General features: G+C 44.9%; 1 protein-coding gene across 2 annotated transcripts in view; it reads left to right on the top strand.

The window, feature by feature from the left end:
* Positions 1-3,075: 3,075 nt before the first annotated feature.
* LOC135550379 (neuronal migration protein doublecortin-like) overlaps positions 3,076-23,030 on the top strand; it is an 82,994-nt gene continuing 63,039 nt past the window's right edge. For both annotated transcript variants that reach the window (XM_064981114.1, XM_064981112.1), the window contains exons 1-2: positions 3,076-3,181; positions 15,054-15,468. In XM_064981114.1, the coding sequence (XP_064837186.1) occupies positions 15,108-15,468 (361 nt within the window). In that variant the 5' untranslated portion in view covers positions 3,076-3,181; positions 15,054-15,107. The remainder of the gene's footprint in view (positions 3,182-15,053; positions 15,469-23,030) is intronic.

Here is a 23,030-nt window from a genome sequence, read left to right as displayed (position 1 = left end):
AAATCTCAACCTGGGGCTGGAAGCAGTGCAACCAAGAGGAACGCTATGAAATGAAGAGTAACTCTTACTCTGGGGAATAATTTAATACATATTTGTGGGAAAATATATTTAAAAAAAATGATATTCTGATAATGTTTAGGCCAGCAGAGAAGGCCTTGCTGGCCCTGACGGCCCACCACTGGTAGAGAAGAAGTTAGGTGCTCTATTTTCAGGCTTTTGAACTCCATGGGATATACACTGCTCAAAAAATTAATGGAACACACTGTAACAACACAATGTAACTCCAAGTCAATCACACTTCTGTGAAATCAAACTGTCCTTTTAGGAAGCAAAACTGATTGACAATAAATTTCACATGCTGTTGTGCAAATGGAATAGACAACAGGTGGAAATTATAGGCAATTCGCAAGACACCCCCAATAAAGGAGTGGTTCTGCAGGTGATAACCACAGACCACTTCTCAGTTCCTATGCTTCCTGGCTGATGTTTTGGTCACTTTTGAATGCTGGCGGTGCTTTCACTCTAGTGGTAGCATGTGACAGAGTCTACAACCCACACAAGTGGCTCAGGTAGTGCAGCTCATCCAGGATAGCACATCACTGCGAGCTGTGGCAAGAAGGTTTGCTGTGTCTGTCAGCGTAGTGTCCAGAGCATGGAGGCGCTACCAGGAGACAGGCCAGTACATCAGGAGACGTGGAGGAGGCCGTAGGAGGGCAACAACCTCGCAGCTCGATAGAGAAACAAATAAAAAATTACAAGAACGGCCCTCCACCCTTCCCATGTTCTGGGCACCAACTCTACCAGAGAGCATGAAACATTAAACTGTAGTATAGCTCTCTCTTGTCACAGAGACAGAGCTTGGGGGTTTCTGTGGTATGAAAATGGGTACAGGTCATTTCTTATTGTGAACTACAGGATCAATTCGAAACTATTTCCTGAAAAAGGTTGTTGGTGGCAGTTTCTTTGACATATATTGGAAACCCATATCCGACTGAAATAGTTTCACAGATGGAGAAAATCAACGTTCACTTTGCTCCAGCAGTCCACATGGTCTCCGAAATCACCACCTACTGTTTCAGTTTTCATACCTGGCTGGGTAGGTGTTTTGTGTTCTTTTTTTGTCATTCTACTCTGACACAATTTTCTCTTCCCTGACACACTTTGGCCTGTTGATGGGTCATAGGAGAAGCAGGGATCAAGTGCACTGGAATAGCGTACTAAAGATGTAGGTTGCAAGTTTGAAACCCATCACTGAAAACTTTAGCATTTTAGAAACTTTTCAGCTACTTGCTACTTTGCAACTACTTAGCATGATAGCTAACGCTTCCCCTCACTCTAACCTTAACCCTTTTAGCTGACGCTTCCCCTAACCCTTTTAGCTAACCCTTCACCTAACCATAACCTTAACCCTTTAAGATAACCCTTCCTCTAGCCCAAACCCTAACCTTAACCCTTGAACTTAACTTCTAAACTTAACCCAATGTGTAGGTTTTCCAAATTGTAATGTATAATACAGATTATAATTCGTAACCTATCATACAAAATGGGAAATAGACATCTACAAATAAAATACATACCATACAAAATGTAACGTATCAAACTAAATAGCTTGTCTCAGATTTACGTACAGAATGATACGAAACACTTCGAGACCGGGTTGCACTTTGTCTACACTTTTTTATTTTTTTTGTTGCACTGCCATGTCAGAGGATGCCACTCACATTAATACTACATTACACCATACTCTTATTTTATGGTACATTTTACATAGCCATGTACAGCCTGTAAATTCAGTATGACATCCGCTAGATCAAATTCTATAGAGACTCACTTGGACAGAGTCCAAAGGATCATTTATCTGATGGAGAGCTGCATTGTTATTGATGGTGACAGGAGCCTTATAAAGAGGTGTTGGTGTGTATTTGATACCCTGTCAGCACAGGGTGATGGTGCGTGTTGTTGACTGGGCCAAGACACAAATTTGATTTAAAGGGCCTGTTTTAAAAACAAAAACAAACAAACAAACTCCACAGAAGGAAAGCAGATTGGACAGATGTATTGAGGTGTTTAGGCTTTTATCCATACTCCCCATAGGGGCCCAGAATCACAACGTCATTACTGATTAGTCTCAAAGAGATGCACTCTGATGACATTGTCTCAGTTCACCACGCACACGACTGGATTGCATGACGGGTTAATACAAAACACACATCCTCAAACACAGGTGCTCATAGACACCTCCACTTCCACCTGATACACACGGCAGATGCATCCCATATACAGACAGTGGGTGACTGCAGTCCTGCTTTGTCATGTCATAGCCTCTTATCTGGAAGGACATCAGCTCTTAGAGCTATCCTCTCTCCTCTATCTCTGGCAGTGGTGTACATCATGGGCTTTTACCTTCTGAAGCCAGCTCTCACACACACACACACACACACACACACACACACACGCACACACGCACGCACGCACGCACGCACGCACGCACACGCACGCACACACACACACACACACACACACACACACACACACACACACACACACACACACACACACACACACACGCACACACGCACACACGCACACACACGCACACACACGCACACACACACATACTCAACTGCAAATGTATCAATTTATTATCCTGCTCTTTCTGCCTCTGGAAATATGCTGTAACATGTATGGTGTGAAGAGAGGCGCAACACCCACCCAGTTCAATCTGTTGTTAGGGATTATCAGCACTACATTACCTTACAATAGAAGTGGTAAAATAGAGGAATGAAATGGAGGCATGATTTTCTCAAAACACAGGGATTAAATGCAGTTTTTCTTTCTTCAGATGAGTATTTATGATTTCATTAGGCAGCATTATAGCCTACATGGATATCTGAATTAGAACAAGTATTAATCATGACACAGTAATAGTCCGAAAGTAAACATGTTGCAGCTTTGAAAAGGTTTACGTCATCCTTTTGTGAGAAATACGCTAACATACCGGTCTGTGCCATTGCCATGCAAGGGCGGATTCAGCGGCGGTCGGCTTTAGGACCCAGCAGTGCAGCCGGTCAGGTATGCACAGCTCATGGACTAGAGCGAGGCAGACAAAGGCAAAAAGAGCTCGTGCCGCTTTCCTGCAGCATCCACACCCACCCACTTCACTCCATACACTCCAGCGCGGGTGAGTACCGTTAGTGGGATACTATATATTTGGGTTAAACATAGTTAAATGGACAAAACATATTATTTTGGTAGTTTACTTCTGTTTCTGACGGTGTGTTGATCTGTTGTTTTGATTATTGAACACTTCTGAGGATTGTTCGAATTGTAAGCTATTTAGGCAGTTAGCTGAGCAGGTGGTTGTAGGTGTGCGCGTACCCTTTAGTACACAACTAACACAGCTCATCTGTATGCAGGGTACTGCGACCACTGCACTGTTCTAAGATCATGGGCACTACTGATGGGTTTTCTTGTTACACAAATGAGAGAGGGAGTACAGAGAAACTTTTTTCTTTTTTTGAATATGACTTAAAACCAGCTAAGACTGGCTTAGTGTAACACAGATCAGCTGTGATGAGGATACAGAACGCTGGCGGGCAGGTAGAATGATCAGTTTTTTTTTCTATGGGCGGCTGTAGTGGTGGGAATGGTGGAGGCACAGACCCAGGCTCACATCTCTGTGGTGCAGTTAGACATGTCACTATCACACAATATAACAGCCTTGCTGTCTATCTGCTTCAGTGTGCGCACTGCCCTGTGTTAGGTACGCCTGGTGAAAGCATGCATTATTTGACACATTATTACAAATATATATATTTAGGGTTTGAATGACATTAACTGTTGGGGTTGCCCTATGAGTAGGGGTCTGGACCTTATGGGGATGGCCATTTAAATATTTCAATAGTTCGGGGCCACTCCTGTAATTTCTGCTCTGGTGGTGGGAATGCACTGGGGTGAGTCATTAGTCTAGTAATAACACTAGTATTGATACATTATATTAGTGTGCTCATGTTTGAATGCAGTATTACTAATAGTAGTGTAGTATAGCATTACTGTAGTAGTAGTAGTAGTGATATAGTAGTACTTCAGTAGTAGTAGTGATATAGTACTGCAGTAGTAGTAGTAGTGCTATAGTATTACTACAGCAGTAGTAGTAGTTATATAGTAGTATTTCAGCAGTAGTATTAGTAATATAGTACTTCAGCACTAGTAGTAGTGATACAGTATTACTACAGCAGAAGTAGTAGTGATATAGTATTACTACAGTAGTAGTAGTGATAGAGTAGTACTACAGCACTAGTAGTAGTGATACAGTATTACTTCAGCAGTAGTAGTAGTGATTTAGTAGTACTTCAGCAGTAGTAGTAGTGATATAGTACTACAGCAGTAGTAGTAGTGATATAGTATTACTACAGCAGTAGTAGTAGTGATATAGTAGTACTTCAGCAGTAGTAGTAGTGATATAGTACAACAGCAGTAGTAGTAGTGATATAGTATTACTACAGCAGTAGTAGTAGTGATATAGTATTACTACGGTAGTAGTAGTGATAGAGTAGTACTACAGTAGTAGTAGTAGTAGTAGTAGTAGTAGTGATAGAGTAGTACTACAGTAGTAGTAGTGATAGAGTAGTACTACAGTAGTAGTAGTAGTGATAGAGTAGTACTACAGCAGTAGAAGTGATAGAGTAGTACTACAGTAGTAGTAGTAGTAGTGATATAGTAGTACTACAGCAGTAGTAGCAGTGATAGAGTAGTACTACAGTTGTAGTAGTGGTAGTGATAGAGTAGTGCTACAGCAGTAGTAGTAGTAGTGATAGAGTAGTACTACAGTAGTAGTAGTAGTAATATAATAGTACTACAGTAGTATTGGTAGTGATAGAGTAGTACTACATCAGTAGTAGTAGTGATAGAGTAGTACCAAAGTAGTAGTAGTAGTAGTGATATAGTACTACAGCAGTAGTAGTAGTGATATAGTATTACTACAGCAGTAGTAGTAGTGATATAGTATTACTACGGTAGTAGTAGTGATAGAGTAGTACTACAGTAGTAGAAGTAGTGATAGAGTAGTAGTACTACAGTAGTAGTAGTAGTGATAGAGTAGAACAGTAGTAGTAGTACTATAGTAGTAGTAGTAGTGATAGAGTAGTACTACAGCAGTAGTTTTTGCAGTGATATAATATTACTACAGTAGTAGTAGTGATAGAGTAGTACTATAGTAGTAGTAGTAGTAGTAGTAGTAGTGATAGAGTAGTACTTCATCAGTAGTAGTAGTGATAGAGTAGTACTACATCAGTAGTAGTAGTGATAGAGTAGTACCAAAGTAGTAGTAGTAGTTGTGATATAGTATTACTACAGCAGTAATAGTAGTGATATAGTATTACTACGGTAGTAGTAGTGATAGAGTAGTACTACAGTAGTAGAAGTAGTGATAGAGTAGTAGTACTACAGTAGTAGTAGTAGTGATAGAGTAGTACTATATCAGTAGTAGTAGTGATAGAGTAGTAATACAGTAGTAGTAGTAGTCATATAGTATTATTACAGCAGTAGTAGTAGTGATAGAGTAGTACAGTAGTAGTAGTGATAGAGTAGTACTATAGTAGTAGTAGTAGTGATATAATAGTACTACAGTAGTAGTAGTCATATAGTATTACTACAGCAGTAGTAGTAGTAGTGATAGAGTAGTACTACATCAGTAGTAGTAGTGATAGAGTAGTACTACAGTAGTAGTAGTGATAGAGTAGTACTACAGTAGTAGTAGTGATAGAGTAGTACTACATCACTAGTAGGTGTGATTGAGTTGTACTACGTCAGTAGTAGTAGTGATAGAGTAGTACTACAGCAGTAGTTTTTGCAGTGATATAATATTACTACAGTAGTAGTAGTGATAGAGTAGTACTATAGTAGTAGTAGTAGTAGTAGTGATAGTGTAGTACTACATCAGTAGTAGTAGTGATATAGTAGTACTACAGCAGTAGTAGTAGTGATATAATAGTACTACAGTAGTAGTAGTCATATAGTATTACTACAGCAGTAGTAGTAGTAGTGATAGAGTAGTACTACATCAGTAGTAGTAGTGATAGAGTAGTACTACAGTAGTAGTAGTGATAGAGTAGTACTACAGTAGTAGTAGTGATAGAGTAGTACTACATCACTAGTAGGTGTGATTGAGTTGTACTACGTCAGTAGTAGTAGTGATAGAGTAGTACTACAGCAGTAGTTTTTGCAGTGATATAATATTACTACAGTAGTAGTAGTGATAGAGTAGTACTATAGTAGTAGTAGTAGTAGTAGTGATAGAGTAGTACTTCATCAGTAGTAGTAGTGATAGAGTAGTACTACATCAGTAGTAGGAGTGATAGAGTAGTACCAAAGTAGTAGTAGTAGTTGTGATATAGTATTACTACAGCAGTAGTAGTAGTGATATAGTATTACTACGGTAGTAGTAGTGATAGAGTAGTACTACAGTAGTAGAAGTAGTGGTAAAGTAGTAGTACTACAGTAGTAGTAGTAGTGATAGAGTAGTACTATATCAGTAGTAGTAGTGATAGAGTAGTAATACAGTAGTAGTGATATAGTAGTACTACAGCAGTAGTAGTAGTGATATAATAGTTCTACAGTAGTAGTAGTGATAGAGTAGTACTATAGTAGTAGTAGTAGGAGTAGTGATAGAGTAGTACAATAGTAGTAGTGATAGAGTAGTACTATAGTAGTAGTAGTAGTGATAGAGTAGGACTACAGTAGTAGTGATATAGTAGTACTACAGCAGTAGTAGTAGTGATATAATAGTTCTACAGTAGTAGTAGTGATAGAGTAGTACTATAGTAGTAGTAGTAGTAGTAGTAGTGATAGAGTAGTACTACATCAGTAGTAGTAGTGATAGTGTAGTACTACATCAGTAGTAGTAGTGATATAGTAGTACTACAGCAGTAGTAGTAGTGATATAATAGTACTACAGTAGTAGTAGTCATATAGTATTACTACAGCAGTAGTAGTAGTGATAGAGTAGTACTACATCAGTAGTAGTTGTGATAGAGTAGTACTACAGTAGTAGTAGTGATAGAGTAGTACTACAGTAGTCGTAGTAGTGATATAGTAGTGCGACAGCAGTAGTATTGATAGAGTAGTACTACAGTAGTAGTAGTGATAGAGTAGTACTACATCACTAGTAGTAGTGATAGAGTAGTACCAAGGTAGTTGTAATGATAGAGTAGTACTATAGTAGTAGTAGTAGTGATAGAGTAGTACTAAAGTAGTAGTAGTCATATAGTATTACTACAGCAGTAGTAGTAGTGATAGAGTAGTACTACAGCAGTAGTAGTAGTGATAGAGTAGTACTACAGTAGTAGTAGTGATAGAGTAGTATTACAGCATTAGTAGTGATAGAATAGTACTACAGCAGTAGTAGTAGTATTAGAGTAGCATTCCATCAGTAGTAGTAGTGATAGAGTAGTACTACAGTAGTAGTAGTGATATAGTATTACTACAGCAGTAGTAGTAGTGATAGAGTAGTACTATATCAGTAGTAGTAGTGATAGAGTAGTAATACAGTAGTAGTAGTAGTGATATAGTATTATTACAGCAGTAGTAGTAGTGATAGAGTAGTACAGTAGTAGTAGTGATAGAGTAGTACTATAGTAGTAGTAGTGATAGAGTAGGACTACAGTAGTAGTGATATAGTAGTACTACTGCAGTAGTAGTGATAGAGTAGTACTATAGTAGTAGTAGTGATAGAGTAGTACTATAGTAGTAGTGATAGTAGTAGTAGTAGTAGTGATAGTAGTACATCAGTAGTAGTAGTGATAGTGTAGTACTACATCAGTAGTAGTAGTGATAGAGTAGTACTACAGCAGTAGTAGTGATAGAATAGTACTACAGCAGTAGTAGTAGTGATAGAGTAGTACTACAGTAGTAGTAGTGATATAGTATTACTACAGCAGTAGTAGTAGTGATAGAGTAGTACTACATCAGTAGTAGTAGTGATAGAGTAGTACTACAGTAGTAGTAGTGATATTAGTAGTAGTGATAGAGTAGTACTACGTAGTGATAGAGTAGTAGTAGTAGTGATAGAGTAGTACTACAGTAGTAGTGATATAGTAGTACTACTGCAGTAGTAGTGATAGAGTAGTACTATAGTAGTAGTAGTGATAGAGTAGTACTACATCACTAGTAGTAGTGATAGAGTAGTACCAAGGTAGTAGTAGTGATAGAGTAGTACTATAGTAGTAGTAGTAGTGATAGAGTAGTATTACAGCAGTAGTAGTAGTGATAGAGTAGTACTACAGTAGTAGTAGTGATAGAGTAGTATTACAGCAGTAGTAGTGATAGAATAGTACTACAGCAGCATTCCATCAGTAGTAGTAGTGATAGAGTAGTACTACAGTAGTAGTAGTGATATAGTATTACTACAGCAGTAGTAGTAGTGATAGAGTAGTACTACAGCAGTAGTAGTAGTGATAGAGTAGTACTACAGCAGTAGTAGTAGTGATATAGTAGTACTACAGTAGTAGTAGTAGTGATATAGTATCACTACAGCAGTAGTAGTAGTGATAGAGTAGTACTACATCAGTAGTAGCAGTGATAGAGTAGTACTACAGTAGTAGTAGTAGTGATAGAGTAGTACTTCATCACTAGTAGTAGTGATAGAGTAGTACTACATCAGTAGTAGTGATAGATTAGTATTACAGCAGTTGTAGGAGTGATAGGGTAGTACTACATCAGTAGTAGTGGTGATAGAGTAGTACTACAGTAGTAGTAGTAGTGATAGAGTAGTATTACAGCAGTTGGAGTAGTGATAGGGTAGTCCTACATCAGTAGTAGTGGTGATAGAGTAGTACTACAGTAGTAGTAGTGATATAGTAGTACTACAGTAGTAATAGTAGTGAAAGTAATGGGGGTGTCTCTGTGAGATGATGGGCTGTCTCCAGTGACGTCATGAGGAGAGGGTCAGTGATTTACCTCTCGGTCCATCTGTCAGGAGGAGTACCACTGCCCATAACCCATCCTACTCTGGTCCTCCCTCGGTCCCACCCCTATCCCCATCCCATGCATCCCAAGGCCTGGCTGTCATAAAACCCCAGTCAGACGCCGTGCTCTGCAGGTCGAGGGTGGGCGGGGGAGGGGTGGTCCCAGCCACATCCCTGGGTGGGGACAATGTGGTCCTCTTGTTTATCTCCACGAAGGGCACATATGTGTTTTGGGGCTATTGAGGGATTAGGGGAGGAGGACATATAAATCACAATCAGTATTTCACCATTAAAAGCAGTGAGTTTCATGGCCTTTGCCATTGGGGCGTTGGCAGTCTCACACAATCACTGTTTACGCAGAAACAGGTTAACATGTCCCTGTTAAACCATGGAGTCTAAATGGGGTTGCCATTACCCAGCAGCTGACCCATGTGCGGGCATTGTATGTGGAGAGAGTTGGGTGATAGAGGTGTGGAGATGTTGAGGGGTTAGGCTGCCTGCATGTCTTTTGTCTTTGTCTGAGCTTATCGAGATGTGGTCACTGGTCACAGCCACTAGGTGTGGATTTGGCAGGAAGTGGCCAGGCTTTAATTGGTAAATCTGCTTCAAGGCCTGGACTCTGTCTGTCTGTCCGTCCATCCGTCCGCCCCCCTGGCACAGATCCGAGCTTCAGAAGTCACAGGGAGCAGCTTCTTGTCTACACAATGATGACCAAGGTGGACTGAATGTGTTGACATAACAACGTGTGCCAACTCCTGGGTTGATCAGTGGTCAGATATACACTAACATCATCTCCCTCCCCAGGTGTGGGTCTGTGTTTTAGTACATACTGGAAACTGGGTTGGATAGGGGCATGGTGAATAGGGGGCAGCTACTTTGCTACTGTCAGGTGGGGATTTCAGTCCCACCAATAATCAAACCGACAACCCCAGATCTAACCCCGAGAAATCCAATAATTGTCCAGCTAAATATAACTAGGACACAGGGTGTGTGTGCTGTTTAAAAGTTGATTCCACCACATGGTGCACTGAGGTGCACTATAGGTGCTACGTTAGAATGGGACACCGTTGCGCGTTTCATCCAAGACTCAGTCTGTATCAGCGAATTACCGAATCGTCGGATCGTCTACATATCAAAGCAGTGTTCACAGACAATAGTCTGTGGAGTCTGTTGTACCCGAGTGAAGCAGGCCACCGCAGCAGCTCTGGAACGGTGTCAGTTAGTCACCAGTGAATCAGTTGTGATTCTGCTCCTGCTACATTTCTCCAGAGAGCAGCACCTCCAGCCTCGTTCTTATACTAATACTGCATTAAGAATTTAGCAGACAAATCTCATTCTCGACAGGATATAGAAGTGCCCCTGGGGCCTCACAACAGGAACAATATATTATTTCGATGGGATGAGTTAAGGTCACATGGACAGGGCTTCTCCTGGGATGTCATCAGGCAGGGGGATGTGGTGTTAGTAGATGGGGGGGGGGGGGGTGGAGAGGGTGCTGTTATGTTTCTTGTTCCCTCTGGCATCTGTTATGTTGTGTCCACTCCAGGAAGGGGTTGTGGTCTCGGTGGGGGCTCCAGAGGACGGGGCTCAGTGGGCTGTGGGGAGGAGGTCAGGCTGTCAAAGATGACTGCTGTTTATCATACATCCCCTGCTCCTGCCTCCTGTAGCCACCACACCTCCTGCCCACTTCAACACAACACCCTACTGGCCCGTATTCTGTGACTCAGACTGGGGGGCGATATTGACAAATGCTTTGTTTGTGAACAAGGGGCCTGAAAGCGGATAGGATTATTGACAAGTGGTTATTGATCAGCATTGTTTAGAAGAGGCCATTTTGGGCAACTGAGTGTGAGTGGCTATCGACGAAGGTTGAAAGATGTAGGGAATTGCATCATAGCGTGGTGTAGGACAAGGCCTGGAGCTAGACAGAGCACAATAGCCTATTGGGTGACACAGTGTATCCCAGGACACCCATATTGTCCCTCGAGTGGGGACATTCTGTTTTACCTGATAGTTACTGTATTTTGATAGAAGACGTTAAAATAGAAAGTGGGGACATTCTGTTTTACCTGATAGTTACTGTATTTTGATAGAAGACGTTAAAATAGAAAGTGGGGACATTCTGTTTTACCTGATAGTTACTGTATTTTGAAAAGAAATCATTCTGTTTTACCTGATAGTTACTGTATTTTGATAGAAGACGTTAAAATAGTAAGAAATCTCATACCTGGTAACTTGCATTGTTAAAAACCAAGCCACTACTTCCTATTATCTGCTGTGTGTCTTTACAGAGAAGATGTAAAGCCTGATACAAACACAGCCAGACAGCCCAGACTTGGGTATCAGCACATTCTAGGCAGGTGTGGATGAGGTTCATCCCGCAGCAGCTAACCTCATTCACAGGTCATGTACAGTACAGTATGGCTGCTGTGTCTGCGTTTGTGTCTGTCTGTGTGTGTATCTGTGTTTGTATTTTTTTGTTTGTGTCTGTGTGTGTATCTGTGTTTTGTATTTTTTTGTCTGTGTCTGCATTTGTGTCTGTGTGTGTATCTGTGTTTTGTATTTTTTTGTCTGTGTCTGCATTTGTGTCTGTGTGTGTATCTGTGTTTGTATTTTTTGTCTGTGTCTGCGTTTGTGTCTGTGTGTGTATCTGTGTTAGTATTTTTTGTCTGTGTCTGCGTTTGTGTCTGTGTGTGTATCTGTGTTTGTATTTTTTGTCTGCGTTTGTGTCTGCGTTTGTGTCTGTGTGTATGTCTGTGTTAGTATTTTTTGTCTGTGTCTGCGTTTGTGTCTGCATTTGTGTCTGTGTGTATATCTGTGTTAGTATTTTTTGTCTGCGTTTGTGTTTGTGGCTGTGCCAGACCACGTGTATACCGCTATAGTATTGCAGTGAGTCTTTGTTCTGTCATGCAGCAGCTACCATCAAGCTCTACTGTGTGGTCGTCAGAACCACACATTTTCCATCTCGTACAGAGGAATTCTATTCATTTTGATTGTATCACGCAGAGATGGCTAATGAGATTCATTAGAAAGGGGGTTTTGTGTGTCGCTGTTTCGACGCAACCTGCCCCGCTGGAGTAGAACGACTCTGACGTGTTTCTTTGTCTGCTCTGCAGTCGGCTAGTTTTCACCGAAACGCTCGTTCCACTCATGAATGCCCGCCATGGAAAGGCTTTATTGGAGCGAATAGACAAACTGCCAGTCTGACCAGGGCAGGACTCCCAGCATGATCCAGGGTAGGGCGTGGCACCGATGACCTTCCCCATGCCTTCTTTCCTCCCACGGCGGAGAGACTCATGACTGGGGTGAGATGTGAACATGGCAGAGAGGGTGGCTGCTGGGTGCCCATTCAGAATGGCACAGTAATGGGTGCTCTCTGCCCATTCAGAGTGGCACAGTAATGGGTGCTCTCTGCCCATTCAGAGTGGCACAGTAATGGGTGCTCTCTGCCCATTCAGAATGGCACAGTAATGGGTGCTCTCTGCCCATTCAGAGTGGCACAGTAATGGGTGGTCTCTGCCCATTCAGAGTGGCACAGTAATGGGTGCCCTCTGCCCATTCAGAGTGGCACAGTAATGGGTGCTCTGCCCATTCTCTGCCCATTCAGAGTGGCACAGTAATGGGTGCTTTCTGCCCATTCAGAGTGGCACAGTAATGGGTGCCCTCTGCCCATTCAGAGTGGCACAGTAATGGGTGCTCTCTGCCCATTCAGAGTGGCACAGTAATGGGTGCTCTCTGCCCATTCAGAGTGGCACAGTAATGGGTGGTCTCTGCCCATTCAGAGTGGCACAGTAATGGGTGCTCTCTGCCCATTCAGAGTGGCACAGTAATGGGTGCCCTCTGCCCATTCAGAGTGGCACAGTAATGGGTGGTCTCTGCCCATTCAGAGTGGCACAGTAATGGGTGGTCTCTGCCCATTCAGAGTGGCACAGTAATGGTTGGTCTCTGCCCATTCAGAGTGGCACAGTAATGGGTGCTCTCTGCCCATTCAGAGTGGCACAGTAATGGGTGCTCTCTGCCCATTCAGAGTGGCACAGTAATGGGTGCTCTATGCCCATTCAGTGGCTGATCTCCTCATTATTCAAACTGCCTATTGCAAAGTTCCAGTCCAAACTGGGTAGCAGCAGACACTTCTCTGGCTAGCCAACCAGCCAGTCAGCCAGCCAGCCAGCCAGCCAGTCAGCCAGCCAGCCAGCCAGCCAGCCAGCCAGCTAGCTCCTCCCATCATGCATTCTTTTCTTCTGTCTTTTTGCCGAGGGAATAAAAAGGTCTGTTTGCGTTTAAAAAGAGCAGATGTTAGTGAAGAGTTCTGGCACTGCTTGCTGTGCTCCCTACCCCTCGCAGCATCTAACCGAATGCTTTATATGCACTGCAGATTGTAACAGAGAGGCGAGACCCTGAAAGAGACCTGCTCATGCCTTTACACTAGTTATCCTATCTACCGATAACCACAAACAAAAACCTCCCTTAGTACTGTTCTCTCGCAGTTATTTTTAGACCGGCTTCAGTTGCACATTGGATCACGCAACTTGTGGGTGTGTGACGCTGGTACCTTTACCCTGTGGTGTAGAGGATGAGTAACCGTTGAAAAGTGCGAATACGCCCTCGCACATGGTGCTCAGCACCACAGAGAAGACTGGGACACCATCTACTTTACATCAGTGACTAACGCTCCAAACGTTCAGCTCAGCTCGAGCCTCTCTTGTCCAAGAACCCTTAGCTGACGGTGCGGAGGTGGTCGATGAGAATGTAACAGTAGCTACAAATCCTCCCCAGGCTGCCTGCTCATATCTTAGACTGGGATGATCCACCAATCCGAGATGCTCCCGGGCATATTTCTGCCATATCTGTCTTTAAAAAGACCCACGAGGTGAAACACTTTTCTTGTAAGATATGTGACACTTGCAAAAATCCCCCCCCCCCCCCCCAAAAAAAAAAAAAAAAAAAAAAAAATTGCACGCCGCAAAGCATTAGCATGACACCGTGGCTGTATTGTTGCGAATCACTTTTAGATACTACGTCACTTTTAGATACGACTGCGCTGTTGGAGCTAGGAACACAAGCGCTTTAGCTCTACGCCCGCGGAAACATCCGCTTAAATATGTGTACGTGACCAATCAAATTTGACTTCCTTCGACGGCCGTCGTAAGGCAACGCACAGAAACCAGGATCACACTTATGAACGTTTCCCGGAGCCCCGAGGAAAAGTTGTCCCGGGTTCCTGTGTAAACATCCTGGTCAGACCGATGAGAGACCTTTTCACCAAAATATCACCCATCCACTGGGGCTTCTTAATAAGATCCTTTTGCTTGCCACGCTTCCGTTCCCATCTCCCAAGGGCCAGGGCTGAATGTAGGCCAGGACACTGGCAGCCTTGCCTGGCAGCTCTAGCTCTACATAAGACGTGTACAACTGATGTAAATGGTTTAGTCCATAATGATATGTATGTTCAGAAGCTAATGGCCTCAGTTTTAGGGTCACTAAAGGGTTGTCAGGTCATGTGCTACTGAGTATTACTGCAGAGTGATTCTGTTCACTGGACATGAAATATTGACGCCCTGTTCAACTCGGAAACTTCCCAAATGAGGCTTGTGCCTCTGTTGCAGCTCCGTCATGGCAGAACGCATGCTTCACACACACGCATGCGCACGCGCACGCACGCACACTCACACGTACACGAGGGGTGGGAGGTTAACACACCTCTGTGTGTGTTTGTAAGGGGGGTGGGCTAATCGATAGTGAGGGCTGTAATTGATTGGGCTGGCCCGGCCTCTCTTCATCCTGCAGAAACCAGACACCCTCTGGAGGGACGGGGGGAGGGCTGGCTGGGTTTACTGCATGTGAACCCCAGCACGCCCGTGGTGCATGGTCCACCATTGTATGAGAGGGATAGAGATGGAAAGTGATACCCACTGCAAGGGAATTTCACAGTGGCTAGATGGTGGAATGTTCAGGGATTTATTTCCCACTTTGGTATTCCGTCATTGAGAGTCTATGAGTTCATCCATGGAAATATATTTACCAATTCACCTTTTGTGTCCTGTATTTAACGTCGTTATAACTTTGTTGTTTTATTCCTCTCAATGCTAGACTCCCCAGAGCTCTCCACCCGTCTACCACGGACCCTCCCGGACCTCTGTTGCCATGGAGCTGGACTTTGGCCATTTCGACGAGCGAGACAAGCCCCGTAACCCACGGGGCGGGCGCATGAACGGGCTGCCCAGCCCCACCCACAGCGCCCACTGCAGCTTCTACCGCACGCGCACCCTGCAGGCCCTCACCAACGAGAAGAAGGCCAAGAAGGTGCGGTTCTACCGCAACGGAGACCGCTACTTCAAGGGCATCGTGTACGCCGTGGCCGTGGAACGCTTCCGCACCTTCGACGCCCTCTTGGCCGACCTGACGCGCTCCCTCTCCGACCACATCAACCTTCCCCAGGGGGTCCGCTTCATCTTCTCCATCGACGGAATGCGCAAGATCACCACCATGGACGAGCTGGAGGAAGGTGAGCTCACAGGGGGCTGGGTGGTAGGTAGGGAACGGGGGGGGGTCATGGACGAGCTGGAGGAAGGTGAGCTCACAGGGGGCTGGGTGGTAGGTAGGGAACGGGGGGGGGGGTCATGGAAGAGCTGGAGGAAGGTGAGCTCACAGGGGGCTGGGTGGTAGGTAGGGAACGGGGGGGTCATGGACGAGCTGGAGGAAGGTGAGCTCACAGGGGGCTGGGTGGTAGGTAGGGAACGGGGGGGGGGTCATGGACGAGCTGGAGGAAGGTGAGCTCACAGGGGGCTGGGTGGTAGGTAGGGAACGGGGGGGGGGTCATGGACGAGCTGGAGGAAGGTGAGCTCACAGGGGGCTGGGTGGTAGGTAGGGAACGGGTAGGGGGGTCATGGACGAGCTGGATGAAGGTGAGCTCACAGGGGGCTGGGTGGTAGGTAGGGAACGGGGAGGGGGGTCATGGACGAGCTGGATGAAGGTGAGCTCACAGGGGGCTGGGTGGTAGGTAGGGAACGGGGAGGGGGGTCAACATACTTCAGTGTTATTACATGTTTAGACTCCTCGTAGTCCTCTTTTTTGTGTGCTTAGTTTCCCTCTGTGAGTGAACCTTATCATTCTACGGTCTGTTAATGTGATTGAGAAAGGTTACACAGCAGTAGTCTGATGGAGATCACCAGCCGAGTGTGCCATCGCCTGTAACGCTGGAAAGATTGGGAGGCGCAAACGTCTTCTGCTATGAGATTAAGAGACTGTCTGGCCGGTCGAGCTGTAATCTGTAATCGGCTGTAATCGCAATATATATTACACGCGATAATCCGGTGGTTTACTGTGGGATGGAGCCGTGGGGACAGTATGCTAGGCTAGTTTACACAGTGTCCTCCAGAGACTCTGCCACTCGGCTAAATGCCGGTAGTTAGTGAGCAGCCGAGCAGTCACGACAGTCATGCTGTTTAGCCTCAATAATTCATACCAGGGATTCACTCAGCACCCCAGGAGCCACAGAGCAGTGGTCCCAGTATGTCTGGAGCAGACCTATCACAGCATCAGAACATCAGCTAGGTGGACTCTCCTAACATGTGGATCTGCGGTTGTGCTAGAATACGTCTATGTTGGCGTAACACATTACTACTCTCTTCGGGGAAAGAAGGGTTCCAAAAAGGGTTCTCTTATGCGGATAGCCGAAGAACCATTTTAGGTTCTAGATAGCACCTTTGTTTTCAAGCGTGTGCCACTGTTTTGACTGCTTTACTGTATCCCCGGGTCTCTCTGAAGGCTAATGGAGTAGGATAATGATGCATTTTACTGTATCCCCGGGTCTCTCTGAAGGCTAATGGAGTAGGATAATGATGCATTTTACTGTATCCCCGGGTCTCTCTGAAGGCTAATGGAGTAGGATAATGATGCATTTTACTGTATCCCCGGGTCTCTCTGAAGGCTAATGGAGTAGGATAATGATGCATTTTACTGTATCCCCGGGTCTCTCTGAAGGCTAATGGAGTAGGATAATGATGCATTTTACTGTATCCCGGGTCTCTCTGAAGGCTAATGGAGTAGGATAATGATGCATTTTACTGTATCCCCGGGTCTCTCTGAAGGCTAATGGAGTAGGATAATGATGCATTTTACTGTATCCCCGGTCTCTCTGAAGGCTAATGGAGTAGGATAATGATGCATTTTACTGTATCCCCGGTCTCTCTGAAGGCTAATGGAGTAGGATAATGATGCATTTTACTGTATCCCCGGGTCTCTCTGAAGGCTAATGGAGTAGGATAATGATGCATTTTACTGTATCCCCGGGTCTCTCTGAAGGCTAATGGAGTAGGATAATGATGCATTTTACTGTATCCCCGGGTCTCTCTGAAGGCTAATGGAGTAGGATAATGATGCATTTTACTGTATCCCCGGGTCTCTCTGAAGGCTAATCCCCGTGTCTCTCTGAAGGCTAATGGAGTAGGATAATGATGCATTTTACTGTATCCCCGGGTCTCTCTGAAGGCTAATGGAGTAGGATAATGATGCATTTTACTGTATCCCCGGGTCTCTCTGAAGGCTAATGGAGTAGGATAATGATGCATTTTACTGTCAACCTGATCACCCTCGTCCTTTATCTTCATCATCCTCATTGTCAGTAGGGTGGACACAATTGTCATTGATATGCATGGCGTCTCGGTGGCATGTACACGTGGAATTCTCCCCAACGGAAGTGTAGACTAGAGCCTTTACAGCAGTGAGAGGGCTTGGCAGCCAGGAATTGGAAAACGGTTCCTAAACGGAGCCTGTTGGAGCCACCCATCCCCCTGGAAGCTGGAGCTCAGGCATCATTCTGTTTGAGGAGCAGACAGACGGGGGTCTCTGCCCGTTTCCTTGGCGTGATGTAACGTCTCCTCCCCTCATTACGGGGACCCCTCCACCTTTGATCTGAGCACTGAGTCTCAGACTCTGCAGACCTATCCACAGGGGAGTCTTCCAGTCAGATCAGCAATCTCCCTGTGGCTGAAGCAAGATATCATGAAGGCTGCTGGATCTCTTACTGTGTCATATTAATATCCCCTCAACAGCAGGAGTACATTATTCCTTGTTTGAAAGGGGTTCTGTAACTGTATATGAAACAGGCTCTGCCGGGAATGAAGTGATACATAGTCTGGGGAGACTGACAGGTAGGTGGAGCAGAGCCCCCCCCCAGCTGGTTCCCTGTACAGGGAGAGGGAAACAGGAGGCCTCCCTCCCAGCTGGATTCTCTGTACAGGGAGAGGGAAACAGGAGGCCTCCCTCCCAGCTGGTTCTCTGTACAGGGAGAGGGAAACAGGAGGCCTCCCTCCCAGTTGGTTCTCTGTACAGGGAGAGGGAAACAGGAGGCCTCCCTCCCAGCTGGTTCTCTGTACAGGGAGAGGGAAACAGCTGGTTCTCTGTACAGGGAGAGGGAAACCTCCCTCCCAGTTGGTTCTCTGTACAGGGAGAGGGAAACAGGAGGCCTCCCTCCCAGTTGGTTCTCTGTAGAGGGAAACAGGGAGAGGGAGGAAACAGGAGGCCTAGCCGGGGAGAGGGAAACTCCCAGCTGGTTCTCTGTACAGGGAGAGGGAAACCTCCCAGTTGGTTCTCTGTACAGGGAGAGGGAAACAGGAGGCCTCCCTCCCCAGTTGGTTCTCTGTACAGGGAGAGGGAAACAGGAGGCCTCCCTCCCAGCTCCGTGTAATGTTGCTGCCTTCCAGGGGAAATGGATCATATTGTGGCCCATTAATAGAATGGAAATAGATCTTACTGCTACTTAGCGTTATGAAACATTTCAGCTGATATTATGCTGCCAGATTGGGCATTTGCCAGCTGGGAAAGGCTCTACGGTCATTAAAAGGGATGATTTGAGGAAAAGAAAGAGAGTCTGCATGTTTGGAGTACAACCACAGAGGAAGATACAGTAAAAGCGAGGACAAGTTATAAACCAATGAGGGTAGGACCATGAAAAATAAATGAGTAGTGAATGATTCTGTTCTATGTCAACCTTGTCAGTGGATTTTCTCTACCTTTGGGTTCCTTACCTTGAGACCACACTCCTCAGAGTAGGAGAACCCTGTAATCCTACGCAATGGCTTGTCCGTGTGACCTGGGAATTCAGTGTCCTCTGCCAGTGTTGTTTAAGTCTCTCCCTGAACGCCATCTGCCCCGAGGCAGAGTTTTTCAATTACACTCAACACCCCTGGCTAATTGTGCTGTTCACTTCCCCTCCCCTTGATGCCCTCACTTCCTCCTTTCTTCCTCTCTGACACATCAACCCTTCTGTCTTCTAATCGTTCTGCTCGTCTCTGTTATGACTGGAATGAATAGGAACAGAATTGGCAGAATTATTTTCCAAAAAGCTTGGAAGCCCTAGAGGTTGTTTTTTTTTTTCTAGGAAAGGGGCTTGGCGGGTGGGGTGAAATGAGGCTGGGATTATGCAAATTAAACAAAGACATAAACCCTGGCTTAATTTGATCAAAATGAGGTGATCATCTCTTCCATTTGAGCTGCTTAGGAATGAGAGGGGGGGGGGGGGCATCCGGGTGTGACTTGGGGGTGTTTGTGTACTGTGTGTGGGGGGTGGCCCCGACGGGCCAGAGGAGACAAGGTATGTCACAGCAGGGAGAGTGAGTGAGATGGTTTGCTTGTGTGTGTGTGTTTCTGCAAGAGAGCGAGTTGTATGTATGTATGAAGGTGGGGTGGCGAGAGGAGGGCAGTTCACCTTGCTGCTCTTCCTCTTTCGGGAGATAACGAACAAGGGGCGGCAGGTAGCCTAGTGGTTAGAGTGTTGAAAAGTCGCAGGATCGAATCCCCGAGCTGACGAGGTACAAAATCTGTCGTTCTGCCCCTGAACAAGGCAGTTAACCCACTGTTCCTAGGCCGTCATTGAAAATACACATTTGTTCTTAACTGACTAGTTATATCAAGGTTAAATAGAAACTCCTCTGCACTGTATTATCCCCACTGCCCTTTGTATGGTGCTGCTGTGCCACAGGGAGGGACCCTTTAGCCGATGGATGTCCCCTGGATCTCCCTGAGAGAGTGTCTGACTGTCTGGGGAAATGGAAATGAAGGAACGATTGGAGGAGAATTGACGTTGAGAATTTTTGATTCGAAAAAGAAAGATGGAGGGTGTGATGAAAAACAGACAGAGAGATGTGGGGGGGTGTGGCTGGCTGCTCCTCTTTCTCATTTAGGTCACTTACACAGTGCAGTGCATGTAGGGAAAGCAGCCCAGGCAGCTGAGGAAGGCTTACACGATACATGATACAGTATTAGCCTGAGCCAGCTGCCACACCACCTTACAGGCCTCTAGTCCTTACTGTACTCTACCGTAAAGAGTCATAAAGAGCTCAGCCCAAGCTGCCAGTCCACACAGGCAGAAGGCTTAGTGGGACTGGCTGACTCTTGTCCTTAGGTGAAATCAGGACCTGCTTACCTGGGTGGAAGAGTCGAGCACTGCCATTTACACTGTTGCTGGGCAAGTATGCCGACAGTGTAGATTTGCTCAGCCATAATAGTAACTCAGATGTAAATGTATTGTAGGAGGTAGTTGTCCTCCGTCCTTCTACTGAATTTGTATGATCCGATGGAAGAGCGCTGTGCGTAAGGAGTGCCGCAGGGTTCTCTCTCACATGCGCGAGTCTAATTTATTCACTTTCCATTGGAAAAAAATCTGCATAAATATACTTAAGAGTACGTTGGATCTCATGACACGTGTCATGATTTCGTTTTAGCAGCGCAGGTGGGAAGAAGACACAGACGTCTAGCAGAAATTCAGATTAGTATTCCGGCTAGACGGCGTTCATTTTAGACTCGAAGTCATTCACGTGCTGAGCCAAAGTCCCCTTCTTTTTTCGGGAGGGGAACATCTTACAATCCTTTATGAGTTCTCCAGGGATGTGCCTGCCATACAGTAGGCTATACATGATCATGTCTCAGTGACAGCACTGGCTTTGTCTTCAGAAATGCCGTGAGTATAACGAGTAGCCCTGTCAACCATGGAGAATGGAGATGCCTGTGCACATACACCCACCCACACAGGCAGATCTGGGAGAGTTGTGGGCCGACTCTGTGGAAGCAGAAGCCCCACTGATTTTCTAAGTGACGAAAAGCTTCGTTTTTTTGTCATATTTCAGTATTTGGATAGAGTTATGTTACACTACCTGTGTTACAAAACCAGCTAGCTAACCTACTGGTATTGCTCCACTCGCTAAGTCTAGGGGCCCTAGGCCTAAACGGTCTGTGACCTGATTTAAGGTGTGCACTTATGTGAGACGTCAGAGTATGCAGACCGCGTTGTATGCATGTGGCCCCCAGGAGACTGAGGGAAAAAAGTCCTCGTCGCAGCGTTACTTTGTTTGAGTGGTTGCAGGCAGTACACTGTGATGTGACTCTATTTCAAATGGCCTTACAGATGTGGGTTGTTCATTTGATCACTCTTTTGTTGCTGGGGATTGTCTCACACAGCAGGAAATGCAAACTCGTAGTGTATTCAAGGTTTAAAAAGGCTTCTAAAGTTTGTCATTTCCACTTTACAATGTCGGACTTGATTTGCCTTTAACAAAAAATGTATCAACCCCTACAAAAAAATCCATGAATTATAATACACATAATAATTCACATTTCCTGTTGCTGCAGTTTGTCTCCCAGCTGTTGCTCCTGTTTGTCTCCCAGCTGTTGCTCCTGTTTGTCTCCCAGCTGTTGCTCCTGTTTGTCTCCCAGCTGTTGCTCCTGTCTTTTCTCTGCATCGCTTCCTCTCTCAGGGACAGGGATCATCAGTTTATTTATATTTGCCTACCTCCTCATGCCTTTTGCACAGAATGTATATAGACTCTTTTTTTTTCTACTGTGTTATTGACTTGTTTATTGTTGACTCCATGTGTAACTCTGTGTTGTCTGTTCACACTGCTATGCTTTATCTTGGCCAGGTCGCAGTTGCAAATGAGAACTTGTTCTCAACTAGCCTACCTGGTTAAATAAAGGTGAAATCAAAAAATCAAAAATCAAATCCACTGACTGTCCTGCCTCTCCTCTCCCCTACCTGTAAACATTACACTCTCCTCTCCACCTCAGGGTCATGTGAATAGTAATACCTCATTTTCAGTCCCTTTTATTTACCTAGTCTCTATGTATATAAAATGTTTATCCCCGAGTCTCTGACCTGCAGGGCGGTATAGGCGTTATCCTGTCAGTGGTCTAAAGCGGTGGCTCCCAACGGTTTTTGGTTACTGTACCACCAACATAATTTTTCTCTGTCCAGGAACACTTCTGATTTACCCCCCCCTCTATACATTTTAGCAGAAGGACTATGGTCTCATGAGTCTTCTCAAGTACCCCCTGTGGATAGGCCAAGTAACCCCAGGGGTCCTAGTACCTCTGGTTGTGAACCACTGGTCTATAGAGAAGACTATACTGTAGCTGGCCTGGAGTAACCAAACTGCTGAGCCACAGTGACAGGTCCCATTACACTCTCCTCCTACAGAACACTACCTACAGGTCACAGTTGATCCACAGGTCTTCATGAACACTGTTCATAAAACGAGGACAAATGGGAGATCATTACTACTTCTAGGATCTATGATAATTCCATCAGCTGATGTTAAAGGCTTAGTGCATTAAAAAAACGTGATTTTCCTTTGTGTTATATATATTTCCACACTTTAAATAATGTATTTAAAATGAATGTGAAATTGTGAAAAGTATGATAATCCCCTTTTAGTGTAAGAGCTGTTTGAAAAAGCTGCCTGATTTTTCAGCCTATTTTGGTGGGATGGAGTTTTGGCCTGCCTTGTGACTTCACCAGGCGACCAATTATGGAGTTTTGGCCTGCTTTGTGACATCACCAGGCGACCAATTATGGAGTTTTAGCCTGCCTTGTGACATCATCAATTATTAACTAATTGATCGCTTGGTGATGTCACAAGGCAGGCCAAAACTCCAGAAAGGGAGTTCCAAACCTCTGCCAATAACCGCTACAGTAGTTTTCAGTTCACCCTTCCCCAGTCAGACCACTCCCAGACAGTCCGAGCAAAAATCTTGCTTGAGAAGTTTCACTGTGCTAAGAATCAAATGTATTCC

The sequence above is a fragment of the Oncorhynchus masou genome, chromosome 12 (genome assembly GCF_036934945.1).
Source record: "Oncorhynchus masou masou isolate Uvic2021 chromosome 12, UVic_Omas_1.1, whole genome shotgun sequence".
Classification (NCBI taxonomy): domain Eukaryota; kingdom Metazoa; phylum Chordata; class Actinopteri; order Salmoniformes; family Salmonidae; genus Oncorhynchus; species Oncorhynchus masou.
The sequence above is the reverse complement of the archived record's forward strand: the minus strand, read 5'-3'. Positions and strand labels throughout refer to the sequence as shown.